The sequence below is a fragment of the Chiloscyllium punctatum genome, chromosome 42 (genome assembly GCF_047496795.1).
Source record: "Chiloscyllium punctatum isolate Juve2018m chromosome 42, sChiPun1.3, whole genome shotgun sequence".
Classification (NCBI taxonomy): domain Eukaryota; kingdom Metazoa; phylum Chordata; class Chondrichthyes; order Orectolobiformes; family Hemiscylliidae; genus Chiloscyllium; species Chiloscyllium punctatum.
In genome coordinates, this window is record NC_092780.1 from 33,842,453 (window position 1) to 33,866,439 (window position 23,987).

The 23,987-nt window shown below is 40.6% G+C and overlaps 1 protein-coding gene across 7 annotated transcripts in view; it reads left to right on the forward strand.

The window, feature by feature from the left end:
* Positions 1–3,058: 3,058 nt before the first annotated feature.
* Positions 3,059–23,987, forward strand: part of gpatch8 (G patch domain containing 8) — a 197,656-nt gene continuing 176,727 nt past the window's right edge. For 3 of the 7 annotated variants that reach the window (XM_072561775.1, XM_072561773.1, XM_072561771.1), the window contains exon 1: positions 3,109–3,160. Coding sequence is in view for 1 of the 7 variants with exons in the window: in XM_072561770.1 (XP_072417871.1) it covers positions 3,116–3,160 (45 nt within the window). In the remaining 6 variants the exon portion in view is untranslated. Of the gene's footprint in view, positions 3,161–23,987 lie in introns of all 7 variants that reach the window. The other 4 variants (XM_072561776.1, XM_072561772.1, XM_072561770.1 and 1 more) reach the window with 3 other exon arrangements.

A 23,987-nucleotide genomic window follows, 5' to 3' on the forward strand; every position in this document is an offset into this window, starting at 1 on the left:
GAGGTTTCTAAATTCTTGGAAGAGCAGAGTCTGATTAGAACAAGTCAACATGGATTTAGTAAAGGGAGGTCATGCCTGACAAACCTGTTGGAATTTTTTGAAGAGGTAACAAGTAGGTTAGACCAGGGGAACCCAGTGGATGTGGTCTATCTGGACTTTCAAAAGGCCTTTGATAAGGTGCCACACGGGAGACTGCTGAGCAAGGTGAGGGCCCATGGTGTTCGAGGTGAGCTGCTGGGATGGATTGAGGATTGGCTATCTAACAGAAGGCAGAGAGTTGGGATAAAAGGTTCTTTTTCAGAATGGCAGCCGGTGACGAGCGGTGTCCCGCAGGGTTCGGTGCTGGGGCCACAGCTGTTCGCATTATATATTAATGATTTGGATGAGGGAACCGGGGGCATTCTAGCGAAGTTTGCCGATGATACAAAGTTAGGTAGACAGGCAGGTAGTACTGAGGAAGTGGGGAGGCTACAGAAGGATCTAGACAGGTTGGGAGAGTGGTCCAGGAAATGGCTGATGGAATTTAACGTGAGCAAGTGCGAGGTCTTGCACTTTGGCAAAAAGAATATAGGAATGGACTACTTTCTAAATGGTGAGAAACTTAATAAAGCCAAAGCACAAAGGGATCTGGGAGTGCTAGTCGAGGATTCTCTAAAGGTAAACGTGCAGGTTGAGTCTGTGATTAAGAAAGCGAATGCAATGTTGTCTCTTATCTCAAGAGGGTTGGAATATAAAAGCAGAGATGTACTACTAAGACTTTATAAAGCTCTGGTTAGGCCCCATTTGGAGTACTATGTCCAGTTTTGGTCCCCACACCTCAGGAAGGACATACTGGCACTGGAACGTGTCCAGCGGAGATTCACACGGATGATCCCTGGAATGACAGGTCTAGCATATGAGGAACGGCTGAGGATACTGGGGTTGTATTCGTTGGAGTTTAGAAGATTAAGGGGAGATCTAATAGAGACGTACAAAATAATACATGGCTTTGAAAAGGTGGATGCTAGAAAATTGTTTCTGTTAGGCGAGGAGACTAGGACCCGTGGACACAGCCTTAGAATTAGAGGGGGTCATTTCAGAACGGAAATGCGGGGACATTTCTTCAGCCAGAGAGTGGTGGGCCTGTGGAATTCATTGCCACGGAGTGCAGTGGAAGCTGGGACGCTAAATGTCTTCAAGGCCGAGATTGATAGGTTCTTGTTGTCTAGAGGAATTAAGGGCTACGGGGAGAACGCTGGCAAGTGGAGCTGAAATGCGCATCAGCCATGATTGAATGGCGGAGTGGACTCGATGGGCCGAATGGCCTTACTTCCACTCCTATGTCTTATGGTCTTATGGTCTTATGGCCAATTTCAGGCAGGTGAGACTAGTTTAATTTAGGATTATAGTCATCATAGACTGGTTGGACCGAAGGGTCTGTTTATTTGCTGTATTACTCTATGACAAGGAAGAGAAACCATTGATGACAATTCTCTGACTACAACTGAGTCAGTCATGTACTGTTCTATTACCTAGCTGGCAGACAGGCTGAGAAGTTTAAGGAAAGACAGTTTGCCTTTTTTTTAATGTAGGATGATGTATAGAAGGGTGGTGCTGACAATGTACTTGAAGGCAAGTGTGAAAGAACATGAAGCAAGAGAGCTGTTAGCAACTTGGCAAAGAGGGAGCCAAAAAAAAAGGTTAAGGCAGTGAATAAAATTGTGGTTACAAGATAGCAACAGGTCTTATGATCAAATGAACTTGGAAAAGCCATGAGTGGATATAGAAATTAGAAAACCAGGACTAGCGCTCAAGATGGGAAGAGCACTAAAATAATTTTGGCCTACTGGGCTAGTGAAAAGAATAGAAATAGCAGATTCGTATCTTCCTGTGGTTTGCAACATGGGTATGGGAGGAGAATGGTGTCCTTGGTCCAAATTTGGCAGAACCAAGGGTGGGCATACATGTGACCAACAGCAGAATAGAATGGTCAAATGTGATTATAACCTTTGGTTACATTAAACAAGATCATTGTAAGTACATTGATTGCTGTGGGATCAGAAGTTGGAGACATCAGAAATTCTATTGGGAAACAACAGAAAGCATGAAAACATCATATTAAAATAACAGCACAATGCTACCGTGCTGGAAATCGAAGTAAAACTAAAAGTGCTGGAGAAATTCAGCAGGTCTGGCCACATCTGAGAAAAACACGAATTATAGTGTTCCCAATCCAACATAACTCACATATGACAGGAGACTTTAACTTTGCTTGTTTCATATTGCCAGACTTCAATTTTCTCCAACATTTGACTGTTTTTAGGTCACATTGAAACTTTTAGTGGAATGAAATATAATGAGAAGGTACATATTCTTTATTCAAAGAGGGACAAATAACATAACCAGATATGTTTACTTTGAGACTGCAAGCAATTCCCCTGAAATTTCCTGCTTTGAATCACGTGATAACACATTGCCTGCGTCTTCAATTTCCTGTACAACCGAAAAGAACCAGAATGGGTCATTTGCAATAGTTCATTGAACGGGCGTTGCACATTTTTAGGAATTACTATTTTGCACCTGCTGTTCTATTCAGATTGGATCAATGCTGAAAATGATTTGGTTCGCTTCCAGATTGCATTTCTGAACCTTGCCTGAGCCAAAAATAGACAAAGGGAAAGAATCAAATGTCAAATTTATGCAGATTAGCAATGCCACATCGAAGCAGTTAGCTCCCCTCAGTCAATATCAATGTCAGCGTCCTACAGACTGAAAGACACTCGACATGAGGCTGACGACATGATTGCACACGGTGCTTTGACTTGCAACCTCTTTCTCCTCCGCTGCACGCCATCGCTTACGGCAGCGATGAACCATCGGGGCCGACAATCCCAGCGGAGCTGTCAATCATGCCGCCACGTGACCCACGCCGGCCCGGGTGGCCGCGGTTCCGGCGCTGGGTTGGGCCGGGCACGTCAATCAGGCGCCGTCGCCGCGGCAACGGCGGGTCACGCGCGGGGGTGGGGCGTGGATGCGTGACGCGCTGGGGGGGAGGGGGCGGGGCAGAGCGGATCGTCGGGAAGGTGGGGGTTGGTGGGTGAGAGGATTGTCGGAGAGGAAAACAAGTGTCGGCAAAATGGCTGACAAATTCGCTCGCTTCAATGAGGATCGGGATTTCCAGGTAACAAGAAAAGGAAGGGGGGGCAAAGAATTTAAAAAAAAGGGGAGGGGGTGAAGCTGGAGGCCCTGGGGAGGAGGATGTGTGTCTGAATGCCTCTGTGGCGAGGTAGGGGCTGGAGGAGAGCTCCCCGGCCTCGGGGAGGGGAATGAGCTCCCCCCTGTCCCCGGGAGGGGGTGAGTGGGTGCTTGTCATTGACCGGAGCGGGCCGTCCTGTCCTGCTCTTTGCTGCCGCCTGTTTCTCCCTCGCTCTGCAGTGCAGAGGCCTGCATTCAACCGAGAGAGGGGGGGGAGTGTGTGTGTGTGTGTGTGTGTGTGTGTTGGGGGGGGGGGGGGTTCTGAGAGGAATCCATCCCCTTTCCTCCCCCATCCCCTTTCCTCCCCCATCCCCTTTCCTCCCCCATCCCCTTTCCTCCCCCATTCCTGGTCACATTGTCACCTCCTAGAGCAACCCCTCCGATTGCTCCAAGACAGAAGGGGAGCGGGCGATTTTGTTTGTCCTTCCGTTTAAAATAAAACCGATTCCCCCTCACCCCTTCTTGCCGTCATTGAGAAATGTTCAGAAGGGATGGGCAAACCCGCAACCCCAGAGAATTTGCTAATCTTTACCTCGACTGCAAGTCGTCTCATCGACACAAAAGCATCATCTGAATTTAATAGGTTGGGTGGATAATAACTGGCTGACTTATTGAGCAAAAATATTCGGATTGTGTAGCCAATAATTGCTGTTTTGTAATTGTTATCTATTATTATTTCACTCTCTGTCACATAACAATGCCACTAAATGTTTATTTTATTTTCGGTTCGAACAATATCTTATTGATTCTATAATTCTGTGACGTGCAGGGGTACTCTCCCAAGGGTTTCCTTGATATGAATATTGTTAACTAAATCAACTTGCTTTGTAGGGGTATAGTAACACTGCATTCAAATTGAGTTTTAAAGTTGTGTGTACATTTGCTTTAGTTTTCAATTGTAAGAGTAATTTTTTTTCATTTTGTAATGCACTATAACGTTTTCAATTCAGTGGGCAAGAAAGTGAAGGAATTATTGGAGTTGTGGACATTTCTGTTAACTGTTCACTGCTGCTAATTTGTGATTAGATGCAGGATTTGATGGGGGAGGGGAGAGAAATAAAATGATATGTTGAACAGTATAATTTTTCTTTCAGAGTAGTGGTGCCTAACTGTCATTTGTTAGCCCAAGTGAAATGTCAATTTGGGACTCTGGGAGTTGACTATCAAGTTTACTGGAGAGGGTTTCTAAATTAGATTTTATCCATGTGGCTCTGTATACTGCGCTGATGTGGTGCCTCTTCCCAAATAAATGCTCTTGAATTGTTCCTTTAAATGTTTCATAAAATTAAATGTGTTGTTATATAAACAAACTTAGTTTTTGTAAATTGAGTTCACTAAGTTGCAATAAGCATAATATGAGGATAATAAAATTACATTTACCTTGAAGTTGGCATTGGTGTGCTCATTTATTCATTTGCTGTCAGTGGAACTCTGGTGTGGATGATGCACACAAAAATAATTAAACTGATCCATTCATTCCTGATTCAGGTAAAACTCAGTACTGTTACATTCCTGATGAAGGGCTTTTGCCTGAAATGTCTATTTTCCTGCTCCTCGGATGCTGCCTGAACTGCTGTGCTTTTTCAGCACCACTCTAATCTAGAATCAGTACTGTTATACAGCTCTTCTTTAACACCAGTTGTAAAAGCCAAAAGAAGAATTTTAATCAAAGAACCTGCTCATATTTTAAATGTAATCTCTTCTTGAAAAGTAAATTATTTATTAAAACACAGTACCAACTGGTGATGTGTCTTGGGGAAATTGTGATGTATCCAGAGTCCCTCAATACTGGTATATTGAATTGTAAGTGTTTTCACTTGTACAACATGAAGAAGCCCAGAAAGAAGGAATTTGCATTTGATTTTTCTTTCTCCTCTGTTTTTGGAGTTTTAACACATTTTTGGGATGGTGGGAGGATAAAGTTAATTTTCAATTAGAGAATTTAAGTAGTTTTACTGTATTAGTTTGGAACCCATATATTAACAAAGTTCCATTTTTCATTCACTTGGTTGCACTTTATCAAGCCAGTGTCAAGTGGGCAGATTGATAAATCAAATGTTCCTTGGTCATTATTTGTTGTCGTCTTCATTATTCAGCTGAGTGGGATGCTGTTCTGCTAGTTCTGTTAGCCTGAAGTTGTAGCCAGAGAATCTGCAGTGACTTCTCTCCCACATAAGTATCTCTGGATCTATCCTTAGCCTGCTCCTGTTTTACATTTCTTTGTCCAACATGGCAGAGGCTGCACTTCAAAAATGCTTCACTGCTTGTGGGAATCATTTGAGACCATGGAAGGCACTTTGCAAGTACTGTTTTTTCGGTTATGATTCGGATTGGTGGTATTATTCAAAGACAGAATATCAGGTTTCATATAAAGACTGATATTACCCAGCAACTAACTACCTCTCCACTATTTCTGTGTAGTAAGCCAATTTACTGATATGCAGTTTCGGATAAGCTGAAATTTTCTCCAGTTAATCCAGCAGATTGACCTCTGGCTTATTTATAAATCTGTTATTCGTGAGTTCCATTCCGCTTCCTCAAAATAAACAAATTGCTGGAGAAACTCTGGGTCTGGCAGCATGTGTGGAGAGAAAGCTGAGTTAATGTTCTGAGTCCAGTGATCTTCCTCGAGAAGAAGCTCAGTTCTGAAGTCATTTCTGTTTTTATTTCAGATTTCCCAACATTCACAGTTGTTTGTTTTATTTTAGCCATTCCTCTTCCTGTTTGCTGTCAGACCTCTTGTATCCTCAATATCCTGCTTGACATTGAGCCGAGCTTCTGATCCCACATCACCGAGATTTCCCATTTCCATTTCTGTAATACTGTCTGTCTTTGCCTGTGCTGAACCCTTCGTTCATTATCTCCTAACAATCAATCGTTCTGGTGTTGTACCTCACTATTAGCCCGAATGTATTCAAAACACTGCTACTTATGTCCTAACTTGCCACAGGTTCCATTAATCCATCAACCTTGGTGCACTTCGACCTGGTTTTTCCTGTCCACTAATACTTCAGTTTTGAAGCTCTCTTCCTTATGTTCAGATTCCTTCATGGTCCTATCCCTCCCAGTCTCTAATCTACAGTCCTACAATAATTTACAAATTCTGTATTCTCAGCACTGGCTGTATGTGCATATGTATATGCATATGATATGTATATATCACTGGTAGATTTACCCATTTGGCGGATTAGCTTTCAGCTGTCTGGGTCCTCTGCATTTCCGAAAGCATTCCACATTTCTAACTTCTTAAAACATTCCTAAACAAATTTTGAATATTACCTCCTTTGGCTTGATGGTAGTTTTTATTGGAATATGTGCCTGTGCAGTGTCTGGGGACATTTTATTTCGTGATTGAACTATCAAGTGCCTTATATAGCTTTTTCTCTTGCTGTTATTTATTGCCATTTGTGCTTTTTTTCTCAAATGCCAGTTGATCTAAAGTTCTGCCTGTTTTAGATACTGCATGCAGTCCTTCTTGCTTGTGACACTTGTCCTTCTGAACTATATTGCTGTTGTATGTCACATTTAAAATTCTTACAGTCATAGAGATGTACAGCACGGAAACAGACTCTTCAGTCCAACTCCGCCATACTGACCAGATATCTTAACCTAATCTAGTCCCATTTGCCAGGAGTTGGCCCATGTCCCTCTAAATGCTTTCTATTCATATACCTATTCATTTGTCTTTTAAATGCTGTAGTTGTACCAGCCTCCACCACTTCCTCTGGCAACTCATTCCATACACGCATCACCCTTTGTGTGTAAACGTTGCTCCTTAGTTCACATTTAAATCTTAAACCTCTGACGTTAAACCTATGCCCTCTAGTTCTGGACCCTCCCACTCCAGAGAAAAGACCTTGTTTATTTATCCTATCCATGTTACTCATGATTTTATAAACCTCTATAAGGTCACCCCTCAGCCTTTGATGCTCCAAGAAAAACAGCCACAACCTATTCAGCATCTCCCTATAGCTCAGATCCTCCAACCCTGGAAACATCCTTATAAATCTTTTTTGAGCCCTTTCAAGTTTCACAACATCCTTCTAATAGGAAGGAGACCAGAATTGCTTGCAGTATTCGAAAAGTGGCCTAACCAACATGACCTCCCAACTCCCATACTCAATGCTCTGACCACTAAAGATCATGTTTTTTTTTCCTTCCTATATCTGTAACTTTACCCTGTCCTCCAGACCTCTTCCTTCATTCCTCTAACTCTGGTATTGAACATAGAATGTTACAGCGCAGTACAAGCCCCTCAGCCCTCGATGGTTTCGCAGATCGGTGCAACAATCTGAAGCCCATCTAAACTACACGATTCCATTATCATTCATATGTTTATCGAATGATCATTTAAATGCCCTTAAAGTTGCCGAGTCTACTACTGTTGCAGGCAGACCCTTCCTTGCCCTTACTACTATGAGTAAAGAAACTACCTCTGACATCTGTCCTGTATGGGCGGCACAGTGGCACAATGGTTAGCACTGCTGCCTCACAGCTACAGAGACCTGGCTTCAATTCCCACCTCAGGCAACTGTCTGTGTGGAGTTTGCACATTCTCCCCATGTCTGTGTGGGTTTCCTCCGGGTGCTCCGGTTTCCTCCCACAGTCCAAAGATGTGCCGGTTAGGTGAATTGGCCATGCTAAATTGCCCATAGTGTTAGATGAAGGGGTAAATGTAGGGTCTGGGTGGGTTGCTCTTGGGAGGGTCGGTGTGGACTTGTTGGGCCGAAGGGCCTGTTTCCACACTGTAAGTAATCTAATCTAATCTAATCTATCACCCCTCAATATAAAGCTATGGCCCTTTGTGCTAGCCATCACCGTCTGGGGAAATAGGCTCTCACTGTCTACCCTATCTAATCCACTGATCATCTTATGTTTCTATTAAGTCACCTCTCAACCTTCTTCTCTCTAACAAAAACAGTGTCAAGTCCCTCAGCCTTTCCTCACAAGACCTTCCTTCCATACTCGGCAACATCCTGGGAAATCTCCTCTATACCTTTTCCAGTGCTTCCACATTCTTCCTATAATGCAGCGACCAGAACTGTATGCAGTACTCCAAGCATGAGCCCCCCCAGGGTTTTGTACAGCTACAACATGACCTCATGGCTCTGAAACTCAATCCCTCTACCAATAAATGCAAACACACTGTATGCCTTCTTAACAATCCTAGCAACCTGGGTTGCAACTTTCAGGGATCTATGCGCATGGGCACTGAGATCTCTCTGCTCATCCACACTACCTTGAATCTTACCATTGGCCCAGTCCTCTGTATTCCTGTTACTCCTTCCAAAATGAATCGCCTCACACTTTACCCCATTAAACTCCATTTGCAACCTCTCAGCCCACCTCTGCAGCTTATCTATAACTTGCAACATCCTTCTGCACTGTCCATAACTCCACTGACCTTAGTGTCGTCCGTAAATTTACGAACCCGTCCTTCTATGCCCTCATCCAGGTCACTTTTAAAAATGACAAACAGCAGTGGTCCCAAAATAGATCCTTGCGGTCCACCACTAGTAACTGAATTGCAGGATGAATATTTCCCATTAACCACCACCTACTGTCTTCTGACAACTCGCCAAATTCTGATCCAAACTGCTAAATAACCCTCATATCCATGCCTCTGTATTTTCTGCAATAGTCTACTGTGGGGAACCTTATCAAACTTTTTACTGAAATCCATATCAACTGCTTTCCCCTCCTTCACCTCTTTGGTCACCTTCTCAAATAATTCAATAAAGTTTGTGAGGCACGGCCTACCCTTCACAAAACTATGTTGACCATCCCTAATCAAATTATTCCTTTCCAGATGATTATAAATCCTTTTAAAATTTTTCCCAACACTTTACCCCCAACCGAAGTGAGGCTCACTGGTCTATAATGACAGGGTTGTCTGTACTCCCCTTCTTGAACAATGGGACGAGATTTGCTATCCTCCAGTCTTCTGGCACCATGACAAAATAAAGATCACAGCCAAAGGCTCTGCAATCTCTTCCTGAGCTTCCCAGAGAATTCTAGGATAATTCCCATCCGGCCCGAGGGACTTATCTATTATGTCACTTTCCAGAATTGCTAACACCACCTTATGAACCTCTATCTTGACTATTCTAATAACCTGTATCTCAGTATTCTCCTCAATAACATTGTCTTTTTCCTGTGTGAATGCTGACAGAAAATATCAATATAGTGCCTCTCCTATCTACTCGGATTACACACACAACTTCCCACTGCTGTCCTTGACTGGCCCTAATCTTATTCTAGTCATCTTTTTTTTATTCCTGACATACCTATAGAAAGCTTTAGGGTTTTCCTTGGTCCTACCTGCTCTCTCTCCCTATTCCTCGCCCGGCGGGTCTTTCTCATTCCCATGGAATCTCCTAAATGTCCCCCTAACTATGAGTCCCCGATGACAAATGCTCTCCTCCTCCTCCCCTCTTCCCTTCTGAGCAACAGGGACAGACTCTGTGCCAGAGACCTGGACCCAGTTGTGTATCATATGTTGACTGAACTAAAGGCACAGCTGCTAAAAGCTAACCAGGCCAATAGTTTAGAATTTCCTTCCTGAACTCCTTCAATCTTCTATTTCTCTTTTAGACTGTATTTAATATCCAGACCTTTGATTGTCCTGTTTAATATCTCTTATTTTATCTTTGTTTTCCTTTTTCTTTTATTCTGCTTCTGCTAAATGCTTTGGAATGCTTTTTCAGGTTATAATCACTCTATAACTACAAGTTGTTTGATTTATTTAATTTTTAGAAAAGCATTTTATGAGCATATTTGCTTCAGAAATTGAAATGGAATTGCTTCAGGTTTTACCCTATGTTTTATGATCCAGCAATATTCTATCATTTTTATTTATGCATTCTGTGCAGCATGTACAATATTATTATCTCCCCTCAAGATTTTATTAAAAAAGCAGAAAGTACAGTGAAAACAATGAAAAAACACCCTTTTGGTGCTTCATGAGTTGAACTGTAATTGAGATTCCCTTTATGTCATCAATATGAAGTCTTAACTCTGTTCCTGTCTCTAGGGATGCTACCTGATATACTGTATATTTTTATCTTAGATTCACAGTCCCTGCAGCATTTTACTTGTGCATGAGTTAGATTTAGATGACGAGGTCCTTTTGGTCCAATTAATCTCTTTATTCCCCTGAATACCAACCCTGCTGCCATTTTGTCAACAGCTTTTTAATAGCCACATTAAAAGAGTAAGTATGAGTTAGTTTGTTTCTTTTCTGGCAAAGCAACATCTCCTTTACTGCTGTAACCATTATTTTGGTATTGTACTTAAGACATTTAGATAGAATAGGAGAGGAGCAAGATCTCAATGCCATGGTCTTAGCACTTGCTTATGGGTAATTAATTGGAAGGCAGGGGTTTGTCTGGTAAAAGTGGATCTTGCTAATTGCACATTGAGTAGCATTTTTTAAATATGTGAATGTAGAAATAAAAAATGACAATTCCTAGAAAATATTGGAGACATTGTAGGAATTTGAGTAGAGTCTTGAACAGTACTTTTCTTGACCATTTCATAACTTGAACACACTGGAAGCTCCCTTTATAGGTTTGCTTTATTCCCTTAACCTAGTTCTTGTGGTTCTTGAACCTGCAGTATCTGTAATTCCTACTTTAAGAAAGTAATAACATTTCAAGAATTTTGGCAGTTGGGTTATTAACTTTAGTGTATACCATTCTTTATGAACAGAATTGTGATTTAACACAATTTTTGGCTACAAGTAAAAATGTCTAAGCGCCCTTACATGTTTGATATCCTGGGAGAATATACTTAGTTCGGGACATTTGACCTTGTACAGTTTTTCCTATTTTTCTGAGATCTTTTAATTTTAACTATTGATCTGTTGGAGTTCATCGTGATAATGAAATGAGTTCCTTTGGCATATTTGTAATTGTTGTTATTATACATATGGAAATTGAAGGATGTAAATTGTATGGTGTACGGTTGTGTGGCAAGATGGTGGAAGTGATGCCAATTCTATGCATCCACAACATGGTTAAAACAAGGGCAGAATGTGATGGCACATCATGGAGATGAATAGTTTTCATTTTATCCATGTAAATGCAATGCAACATCTATAACATGCTTTCTTGATCTTGATCTCATTAATAAAGGTTCATTTGATGATGAGTATCAGAGCACTTAATTATTTATTCTGGATACGTAATTGAAGGGAATCAGTTCAGTTCAATCTTCGTTGTGTAGTTGTCAGTTGGATATCACTGTTCATAACCTGATTCGAGCTCCTTGATTGTAATTCCATCTAGTAAAGCCCTCCCAAGTATCAGTTGCCCTCCTCCATTAAGCGCTAGTTTTGTGAAATAGGTATCTGATGTATTCAGTTGATTGTGTTCTATAACAAATTTGACTTAGCGAGTGTATCATGTATCCCATTGATTTATATCATTAAACACAGTAGTTTCATGAACCTTCCCAATTCAAAGTATTGCAATTGGGCTTTATACAACAACTGGGACTCCAGTAATAACTGGAATTTTCTTCTACCAGTTAAACTTAATGCATCCATATGCAGTCTAAGTAAACTAAGTTTCTAGTTTATTTTTGGTATCTGAATGTGTAAGACCCTTGTGGAATTCTTCTGACTCAATTTGTCGTCATTTTGGAACTGGTGCAAAATAATCCACTCAGGGAAGAAATTATTGTACCTCTCTGATTTCTGGGTTGGGACTTTTCTCTAGACTTCTAGCTTTTCATTGAGTTAACTTGTGGTATCCAAACCACTTTTTGGTGCTAGCATTCTTGGTTGTGAAGCAGGAGTATGCAGGTTCGAGCTGACTCCAGGATTTTAGTGCTCAAGCAATGAAGTTGAATAAAAGCAAAATTCTGTGGATGCTGGAAATTTGAAACATACACAGGGAATGCTGGAGAAACTTAAGGAGTGTGATTGACAGAACTCCTGAAGAAATATCGTACTGGACTTGAAATGTTAACTCTGTTTCTGTCTAGAGATGCTGCCAGATCTTCTGAGTTTCTCTACCATTCTCTGTTTGAAGTATCAATTTACATTGAGTGCTGCCTCCCTTTGGATGAGGTGTTGAGTAGCTGTAAATCCTATTCCTGCTGGGTGAAAAAGATGCTGTAGGATTTTCTGAAGAGCAGTACGTAGTTTTCATGGTAATTACACAAATATTTTTCCCTCAACAAATACTGTCATAATAGATTAAATGATTGTTCATCTTATTTACTGTTCTTGGGACATTACCTGAGCAGTTTGCTTCTGTAGCTGCTTAATAGATAAACGCTGCACTTAATTTTAAAGGAAATAATTGATAAAGGGCTTTGAGACATCTTGTTCACACAAAATATTACTTAAAAGTAAATTCTTTTTATCACTCCTTGATCTTGTTCTCAATTCCACATGAGTCATAGATTTACACTGGACTGTAGATATCTGTGGTCTGATCTAGTATAATGCAATAGAAAACCATGGACTGTTCATGGTAATTGTATTGGATTTTATGCTTTTACTCAGCACTGAACTCACACTTCAGATCTGCATGATCTACTTGATATAAATTGTAGTACTTGAGTATTGCTGAAATAATATAAATGTCCTTCCAGCTGTTTTGTACAAGCAAAGTTAGTTTATAGTTGATCAACCTTTGCTTGGAAAAGAGAGAACGCAATATCCTCCATTAAATGTGAGCCTGTAATTGGACAATCTTCAGTAAATAATCCCGAGTGCATGACGAATTATGCTGATCACCAGTTTAGGATTTTTAGTTGGAATCACAGTGTGGTGCAATTGCTTGCACTACAAGACCCAATTTTTTGCAGAAGGGAAGAATGTATACACATACTGTGCCAGTTTCAATTCAATTAAATAGGTAACAGCCACTCTCTTGTTCATTTCTGAAGGCAACGTCTTCATCAGAGTAAACCTACCTGATTTAAAATTTAACACAATTTGGTAGTTACCTATCAGTCACCAACTAGTACGTTCTCCATGGTACTGTTTCCTCCAATCAGAGACCCATGCAAGTCAACTAGCATATTCCTGATACAGCATAAATATTATTTTCCTTTTATATTTGTATTGCTTTTGAATTGTCCTCACAAGTGCAAGACAAAAACCTTTAACAAAATGTTTGTTTTTTTCAAGCAAAACTCAACTTGATATCTATAACCATTCCAAAATGTTATGCTAAAGTACACACTGCTGTTTCCAAAGTATGTAATTATTTTCTTAGTTCTCTTCCTTCCTTTGAAATGTGGAGTTAAAGTTCTGTCAGCTGTCCTGTGCCTTTCATGACTCTTAAGAGTTAATATTGGCAGATTATTTAATGATGGAATTGGATTCCAAGGTCACTTGATGCAACAATATCTGAGTGTTCCAGCAAGTGGAGTGAAACCCTGGCTTTGTTTTTCCCCTCTTTAACTTTTTACCTCCAGCTCTAACATAAAGATATTTATAATCCTCTAATTAATGAGCAGGTGCAACACCTGTTGAACCAGAGATCCTTTGGTGTGTTTTGCCTGATGTACATTTATTGGACCCTTTTAAAAAGCTAAAAAGGAACTTTTCATTAAATGCATTTGGTTCTGGTTATTTTAAGAGCATTCTGATTTCTTGATTTACCAATGAAATAAGACTTTGTACAGTGGTGCTTTACATTTAATTAAATAGGGAGGGATTAGACCTGATTAGTTAACAGTTTAATTGCTTATATTTTCTGAGAAGAAATTTTGTTTTCAGATTCAACAGCAGAAGTGGGTAGTTACTATATGTTCACTTGTCTGGAAACAGAAGTTTTCATCTAATTTTGAATAATGCAGAACCTGATGTATTTCACAGCTTTGTGACCATTGCTGTCTCTAAGTTGATCATTTTAATAGACATCTAACTTCGCTTACATTAGTAAAATATCATAAATTTGAGTTAGTGTTTCCTGACTGTCGCTGGGATGTTTTGGAATTGTTTGTGTTCAGTTATCACAAGCATAACCTTACGATTTTGGTAATCCAAGATGGACGGCAGGAAAGATTCCTGGCTGTAACAAGCTGCTCCTTTTCTTTTGAGGTATTTTACATGTTGGCGGTTATTTCATCAAATTCCAGGAGCAACAATTGCTGTTTTATATGTTGTCACGTTGTTTTGGAATTCTGGAGGAAAAAGAAAGTCAAAACTATGGCACTTTTAAAAGGGAGGACAGACTAAGGCAGCACATTGTCAGTGCAGGAGAGAGAAAGAAGCCCACATTGCTGACTGACACAGCAGTGAACCTGCACAGTTACTGCCTTTGCTGTTTGAATTCACGTATCGCTGGACATTGGAGTGCATCCAGGAAAACTGAACAAACAGTGAAATCCACAACTGATCTTGGAGGAACCTGTTTTGGAGAAGTTACAGCGCAGAAATAGATAAGTGAATAGTTTTAAGTGTAGCCTTACTATAAATCTACAATAGTGAATAGAATGGGTTCTTATTAATTACGTATGTTTTATTGAGATATGTCTCTGAAGTCATAAGTATTAAGTTAGAGGAATAAGACAGTGCTAGTTTCTGGGTCTGTAGATTGGAAGAAGCAAAAATGGCCTTTAGTAGAGTGAAATGCTCCTCTCGTCAGATGTGGGAGTTTAGGGAGAGTTTGTGTTACTGAGGATTATATCAGTAATAAATGTCATTGGTTGCAAATCCTGTCAGATCGAATGGATTGGTTGGAGTGACGGAGGCAATGAGGAATTTACAAGAGCAATGGGATGTGATGGATGTGGGTTATAGGAAGGGAGAAAACCGCAGATAGAGTCACATAGATGGGTTAACTCTGGGAAAGGTAAGAGAGGTAGGCAGGAGTCTTCTGTGGCTATTCCCATTTCAAACAAGTATGCTGTTTTGGAAAATGTAGGGGGTGATGGACACTCAGCAGAACGGAGCACAAGCAGCCGAGTTCCTGGTATCAAGACAGGCTCTAATGTAATGAGGGGTACATTGGGTTCTAAACTATTGCTTATGTTCAGGGATGCACTAGTCAAAGGCACAGACAGACATTTCTGTGGCCAGCAGTGAAAAATCAGAGTGGTGGGTTGTCTCCCTGGTGCTAGGATCAAATATATCTCAGAGAGGGTGCAGAATGTTGTTAAAGGGGAGAGGGAACACATTGAAACCAACAACATAGGAAGGGAAAAGGATGAGATTCTGAAGGGAGAATATAGAGAGTTAGGCAGGATTTTAAAAAGGATATCCTTGAGCGTAGTAATATCTGGATTACTCCTGGTGCTACGAACTAGTGAGGGTAGGAATAAGAGGATAGAACAGAAGAATGCATGGCAGAGGAGCTGGTATATAGGAGAAGGATTACATTTTTGGATCATTGGAATCTCTTCTGGGGTAGAATTGACCTGTACGGCAAGGATGGATTGCATCTGAATTGGAAGGGGACAAATATACTGGCAGGGAGATTTGCCAGAGCTGCTCGGGAGGGTTTAAGCTAGTAAGGTTGGCGGGTGGGACCCAGGGAGATGGTGAAGAAAGGGATCAATCTGAGACTGGTACAGTTGAGAAAAGTGAGTAAAGCAGTTGGGGGTGGCAGGGACAAAGCAGAGAACAAGATAGGACTGATAAATTAAATTGCATTTATTTCAATGCAAGAGGCTGAACAGGGAAGTCAGATGAACTCAGGGTACTTAGGAACATGGGACTGGGATATCAGAGCAATTTTAGAAAATGGGTGGTTATGATTGGGGATTTTAACTTTCTAAACATAGACTGGGACTGCCATAGTGTTCAGGATTTAGATGGAGAGGAATTTGTTATGTATGTACAAGAAAATTTTCTGATTCAGTATGTGGATGTACCTACGTGAGGGTGCAGAACTTGACCTGCTCCTGGGAAATAAGGCAGGGCAGGTGACTGAGATGTCAGGGGGGTAGCACTTTGGGGCAGGGACCATAATTCTATTAGTTTTAAAAATAGTGATTGAAAAGGACAGACCAGATCTAATAGTTGAAGTTCTAAATTGGAGAAAGGCCAATTTTGATGGTATTAGACAAGAACCTTCAAAAGCTGATTGGGGGCAGATGTTCGCAGGTAACGGCAGCTGGAAAGTGGGAAGCCTCAGAAATGAGATAATGAGAGTCCAGAGACAGTACATTCCTGTTAGGGTGACAGAAAAGGCTGGTAGGCATAGGGAATGCTGGATGAACTAGAGAAATTGAGGGTTTGGTGAACAAAAAGAAAGAAGCATATGTCAGATATAGACAGGGTAGATCGAGTGAATCTTTAGAAGAGTAGAAAGACAGTAGGAGTATACTTAAGAAGGAAATCAGGAGAGCAAAAAGGGGACACGAGATATCTTTGGCAAACAGGGTTAAGGAGAATCCGAAGGGTTTTTACAAATTCATTAAGGACAAAAGGGTAACTAGGGAGAGAATAGGGCCCCTTAAAGATCAGCAAGGCAGCCGATGTATGGAGCTGTAGGAGATGGGGGAGATACTAAACGAGGATTTTGCATCAGTGTTTACTATGGAAAAGGATATGGAAGATATACAATGTGGGCAAATAGATGGTGACATGTTGAAAAATGTCCATATTACAAAGAAGGAAGTGCTAGCTGCCTTCAAATGCATAAAGGTGGATAAATCCCCAGGACCTGATCAGATGTACCCTAGAACTCTGGGAAGCTAGAGAAGTGGTTGCTGAGATATTTTTATCATTGATAGTCACAGGTGAGGTGCTGGAAGACTGGAGGTTGGCTTACATGGTACCACTATTTAAGAAAGGTAACAAGGATAAGCCAGGGAACTATAGACCGGTGAGCATAATGTCAGTGGTGGGCAATTTAGGTTAGAGGAAATCCTGAGGGACGGGATTTACATGTACTTAGAAAGGCAAGGACTGATTAGGGATAGTCAATGTGGCTTTGTGCATGGGAAATAGTGTCTCACGAACTCTATTGAGTTTGTTGAAGAAGTAACAAAGAGGGTTGATGAGGGCAGAACGGTGGACATAATCTATGTGGACTTCAGTAAGGCATTCGACAAGGTTCCCCATGGGATCTCATGGAATATAGCAAGAACTAGCCATTTGGATACAGAAGTGGCTTGAAAGTAGAAGACAGAGGGTGGTGGTGGAGGGTTGTTTTTCAGACTGGAGGCCTGTGACCAGTGGAGTGCCATAAGGATCGGTGCTGGGTCCACTACTTTTCATCATTTATGTAAATGATTTGGATGTGAACAGAGGAGGTATAGTTCAAAAGTTTGCAGATGAAACCAAAATTGGAGGTGTATTGGACATCGAAGAAGGTTACTTCAGATTACAATAGGATCTTGATCAGATGGGCTGATGGTTTGAGGAGTGGCTGATGGAGTTTAGTTTAGATAAATGCAAGGTTTTGCATTTTGGGAAAGCAAGTCTTAGCAGGACTTATGCACTTAATGGTAAGGTCCTAGGGATTGTTGCTGAATAAAGAGACCTTGGAGTGCAGGTTCATATCTCCTTGAAAGTGGAGTCACAGGTAGATAGGCTGGTGAAGAAGGCGTTTGGTATGATTTCCTTTATTGGTCAGAGTATTGAGTTTAGGGAGTTGGGAGGTCATGTTGCAGTTGTTCAGGACATTAGTTAGGCCACTTTTGGAATGTTGCATGCCGTTCTGGTCTCCTTCCTATTGGAAGGATTTTGTGAAACTTGAAAGGTTCAGAAAAGATTTACAAGGATGTTGCCAGTTTTGGAGGATTTGAGCTGTGGGGAGAGGTTGAATAGGCTGGGGCTGTTTTCCCTGGAGCGCGGAGGCTGAAGGATGGCCTAATACAAGTTTATAAAATCACAAGGGGCATGGATAGGGCAAACAGACAAAGTCTCATCCCTGGGATGGGGGAGTCCAGAACTAGAGGGCATAGGTTTAGGGTGAGAGTGGAAAGATATAAAAGAAACTAAGGAGCCATGTTTTCACACAGAGGGTGGTGCATGTTTGGAATGAGCTGCCAGAGGAAGTGGTGGAAGGTGGTATAATTGCAACATTTAAAAGCCATCTGGATGGATATATAAATAGGAAGGTTTTGGAGGGTTGTGGGCTGGGTGCTAGCAAATGGGGCTAGATTAGATTGGGGTATCTGATTGGCATGGATGAGTTGGACCGAAGGGTCTGTTCCCATGTAGTACATCTCTATGACTAGTGAGGGAAGAGCTTGAGGGAATTACGTTTTGGGTGATTGTTGAGAACAAAACTATGGCTCATTACAGGCAAGGTGTTATGTTTTTATTGTTGTTTGTCACATTGTTAAATATGAGGAATTTTGAGAGCTAGATTTTTATCGCGTGCGTTTTTCCAGTTTGGAAACTAACATCAAGAAACTTAATTCAATTTCTCATCTGGAAGTTTGGTTGAAGAATTTATGTTGTTTATTCTACTTGGAGAATTGCAGGATGTGAAAACAGCTTAGAAAAAAATGCAGCAACTATTTTCAATCTTGTTATTGAGATTATGGCAGTTTTCAATTTTCTGATATTGTACTGACTGGCTGATTTCACCCAAATGACTGCCCAAGTGATTCACTTCTCCATAACTGTTTGTTTGTATGACCACAGTGCTCCAATTTTCAGCATTTTGTTTAGTAACGTATTGGACATAGTCACCAACTAAACATTTAACTTCTGATTTGAATAGTTTAATTCCTAAAGTAAATTACCTCCTCATTGTTATTAATTTTGTTACAGCAGGGATCTTCAAACTTTTTGTGTTGGTGTGGATGAACCTCTGCAAATATTTCTATCATTTCATGAAACTTATAGGACAGATAGCCAAAAGTAAATTGCTGTTATCGGGATAATCGTTTCTAATCACATTATTTTGTTGTTACTGTCAACATGTACTGAAAAAGCAGCACAAAATTTGATGCAACTCTCTACTCTTGCAGATTCTGTGACACCTTTTGATTCCCTTATGTTTCGGCATCCTAATTTGAAAGCCTGAATGTACGCTTCCATAGTGTTTCTCATTTCTTCTGTTAAACATGTCTCAACTCATTTACCTTTTTATTGTTTCAAATGAATGAAAGTATTCACATGTATGTCAATTGTGCTACAACTTGAAGGATGTCAAACACACTAAAGTAGTAAATGTGCCCCAGTTTCATGAGGTGTGTGAATACCTGTACTATTTTCCTCCATTACACTTTGGGAAGTATTAGAAAAGTGAAACAAATCCACTTATTCAGACCATAATTGTTTCAAAACCACTATTGCGATCTCTCTGTCAAATGTTATCTTGCAACATTACTTACCCACTCTTAGAAAATGTTTGCATTTTTAAGAGGTGCCATTGCTAAAGTTTTAATAAAATTGAGTAATTAACCTGCACTTATTTCCGTCATGTTTTTTGGAACCATAATTAAAACCCCACAGTGTGATTATATGATCTGTTCTTCTAAAAAGTAGGCCATGCCTGCTGAGAACGCTTTATGTAACACAGAGTTGAGGTAGTATGGAAACTGTATAAGAATATGAATTATGAACGTCACAGCAACACCTTTCATTATATATTTTTGTTGTGGAATATTTCCTGTAACCCATTGACACTAAAATGTTAAATAGGCTAACAGGCAACACTGCTGTATGGAAGAGTGAATAGCTGACTTATAACCACCTTTGACCAAAACTTGGCGTAACTAAATTTCAGGAAATATTTATAAACTACTTTTTGTATTTTTATTCCTCTTCGGCCAAACTATGGTCCAGTTAATTATAACTAGTTGCTTTCTATAAGCTTGCAATGTCAAGCATGAAATAATAGAAAAATGAATTGTAATGAAATTTCATCAGTGTTACGTGATTAAATCCACACAGTAAATCTGTACAGTAGTCTAAGTGGTTAAAATATTTTTGGCATCTTTGAGAATTAATCATAACTGAATATGGTATGTAAATCTTATTAACCTGAAGTAATATTTGGTTATTTAAAATAGAGCCAAAAAGGTCTTGGAAGGTCAAGAATATGCAGTTACGGTTAGAAACAAATAATTGCATATGACCAACAAAGTTGCCAGAATTTTGTTTTGCTATGTCATTATAATTGCTATGTCCTTTTGCTTCCAAAGTTATTTTGTTAAAATAAATATAATAAGAAATTGATTTGTTTACCTTTCTTTTCCTTCTTGTCAATAGATAACAGAATAGTCAAAAATGATTTCTTGCATGCACCCTGTGAAATGGAAATGCTGCATTGCAAAAGAAATAACATCAGAGTCTGAAAACATCTGAGTTATATGTCACAAATTCAATTCCAACATTTTTGAAATGTAATTCTCAAAGTTTTAAACTGCATTATATTATTATATTTCACAACAGGCGTAATGAGGGAATTCCTCAGCAGCTGAAGGCATCTCCTTCCACCATTGGAAAACCTAACCCTTTCCCCAACTATGGCATTCCTACATTCGTACTCCTTTAACTACATGCTTCAATGATTTTGAGACATCCTTAACCCTGACACCAGAAAGGCAACATATGTAGATTTACTCTCACAGCTGCAGAATCTCCAGCCTGTGCCCCTGAGAGGACAGTCCCCCATAGCAATTATTCTTTTATCTCTTGACAAACCCCGCTTAACGTAAGATTCTTAGTGCCCAAGATCTGACTGTACTTCAGTTTTCCTCTGTGAGACTATCCCCTGCGATAGTACCCACAATGGAATATTTGTTTGAGAGAGGAAAAGCCACAGGAGACTTCTGACTTACCTTATTTTCCTGGCAGTCACTCATCCATCATCTAATTGATCTTACTGTGCAAAGGATGATCACCTTGATGGGAATATAGTACAGGGGTTATGTTCCCCCTGCCATAGTCAGAGGGAAATTGAGGAGTAATTTATGTAAAGAGATCGCAGATACATGTAAGGAAAATAGGGTTGTAAGAGGAGATTTTAATTTTCCAAACATCACCTGGTTGGTGAGGAATTTGTTAACTGTGTTCAAGAAAAAAATCTTTATCAATACGTAAATGTACCTACTGGAGAGGAGCAAAACCTGACCTTCTCTTGGGAAATAAGTCAGAGCAAGTGTCTAAGTGTTCCTCACTTAGGACTAGTGATCATAATTCTGTTTGTTTTATAACAGTTATGGAAAAGGAAAAGCTTTTCATCAAAGTTCAAGTTCTTAATTGGAGTGATGCAAATTTTTAATAGTGTGTGACAAGAATTTTCTACAGTTGATTGGAGTCGACTGCTCGCAGGTAAAAAGATGACTGACAAGTGGGGAAGATTTCAAAAGTGTGAAATGAGAGTTCAGACGCATTATGTTCCTCTTAGAGTGAAAGGTAAGGCTGGTAAGATTAGGCGATAATGGATGAATAAAGATATTGAGGTTCTAGTCAAGAATAAGGTAGAATTATATATTGGATAACTGGGATCAAATGAACATTTTGAGGAGTATAAAGAGCGTAGGGGCATTTTTAAGAGGGAAATCGGGAGGGCAAAGGAGGGGATGAGAGAGAGCCTTGGCAGATAAGGTTAAGGATAATCCAAAGAGAATCTAAAAGTACATAAAGAGCAAAAGAGCAACTAGAGAGAGAATAGGGCCCCTTAAGGATGAACAACTCCAGTTCAGTTTCAGGTCAGTGATCATCCCCAGGATGTCTACAGTGGAGCATTTAGTTATGGTAATGCCATTGAATGTCAAGGGCAGCGAGTAGATTGTCTCTTATTGGCAATAGTCATTGCATGGTATTTGTGTTGCATGAATTTTACTTACCACCTTTCAGCCCAAGCCTAGATGTTGTCTAGATCTTGATGCATTTGGACATAGACTGATTCAGTATTTGAGGAGTCCGGAATGGTGCCAAATATTGTATAATCATTGGCAAACATCCGAACGTTTGACCTAATAATGGAGAAAAGCTCCTTGATGGAGCACCTGAAGATGGTTAGGCTTCGGGAACTTTCCTGAGGAACTGGCATTGTTGTGGAGCATTGGTAGTGTTCCTGCCTCTGACCAGGGGACACAGGTTCAAGTCCTACCTGCTCCATAGCAGTGTATTTACATTTCTGAACAGGTTGATTATGACAGATCTATCCTGAGCATGTGTTGCTGAGATGACTGACCTCCAACCTCCAATCTGCCAGATATGACTCAGGTGTGACTTTGCCCCTGATTCCCATTGACTCTAGTTTTGCCTCCTTGATATCATACTTGGTTAAAGCAATCTCAGTTCACCACTGGAATTCAGCATTTTTATCCATGTTTGAACCAAGGCTGTAATAAGGTCAAGGGTTGACTGGCCCTGGCAGAACCCAAACTCGGTTTAAATGATAGCACTGTTGATAACATCTTTAATTACTTTACGGCTATCAAGAAAGGACTGCTGGGGTGATGGTTTGTCAGATTAGATTTGACCTCCTGTTTGTGTACAGGACATATCTGGGCAATGTTCCACACTGTTAGGTAGATGTTTGTGTTGTCATTCAGTTGCATTGCTGGAATGTTGTTAGGGTCTGTAGCCTTGGTAGTATGCAGTGCCTCCAATCACTTGATATCATGTCGAGTGAATTCAGTTGGCTAAAGACTGGCATCTGTGATGCTAGGACTACTAGAGGAGGCTGAGATAGATCATCCACTCAGCACTTCCAGCTGCAGATTGTTGCGAATGCTTCAGCCTTGCCTTTTGCAATGATGTGCTTGGCTCTCCTGTGATTGAGGATGGGGATATTTGTGGAGATTCCTTCAATGAGTTGTTTGATTGTTTACCACCATTCATGATTGAATGGAGAAAGACTGCAGAGGTTTGGTTTGATCCATTGCTGTAGGTTCACTTGGCTCTGTCTGTCATTTGCTGCTTAAGCTGTTTGGTTTACAAGTAATCCTATTTTTGGTTTCATCAAGTGGACGTCTCATTTTTAGGTATGCCTGGTGCTGGTCCTGGCATGCCCTCCTGCACTCTTCATTGAGCTAGGATTGATCCCCTGGCTTTTTGGTAATACTAGAGTGAGGGATATGCCAGGCCACAAGAATGCAACTTGTATTTGACTACACTGCTACTGTGATGGTCCTCAGTGTCTCATGGATGTCAGTTTTGAGTTGCTAGACCTGTTTGAAGTCTGTCCTATTTAGTGCTGGTGCCACCCAACACAAGGTATTATCATTGTGAAGACAAAACCCAGAACACAAGGATTACATGTTGGTGACTCTTACCAATACTGACACATAAAAATGCACCTGTGGCAGACAGTGGTGAGGTTGAGTCTGTCTTTCCCTTGTGTTGGTTCCCTCACCACCTGCGGACCCGATTTCACAGCTATGTCCTTTTGGAGTCGATGAAGTCAACTTGCTGCCAAGCCACTCTGGTTGGTGGGTATAAAAATCCCTCATCCCTCATTTTGCATTCTTGCCACCGTCATGCTTCCTCCAAATGTTGTGCATAATTGGACAAGCTCAGAGTCATTAGCCCAGGGAGGCCAGTATGTGGTAATCAGGATGTTTGACCTGATGCCTTGCGACATGGTGTCCATTGTAAATATTGAGGACTCGCAGGACAACTTTCTCCCAACTGTGTGACACTGTGTTGCTACCTCTACCATTGTTTGACTAGTCTGTGAGGCAATTCTGATATTGTCACCAATCCCCAAAAAGGAGAACTTTGCAGGATTAACAAGACTGTTTTTGCCACTGTTGTTTCTGGTGCCTAGATCAATGTCATGGTCGTCTTAGTGATTGTTACAGCTGAGGCCATTTCAGAGGGCAGTTGATAGCCTGCCACACAGCAGTGAGGCAGGAGGCACATAGGT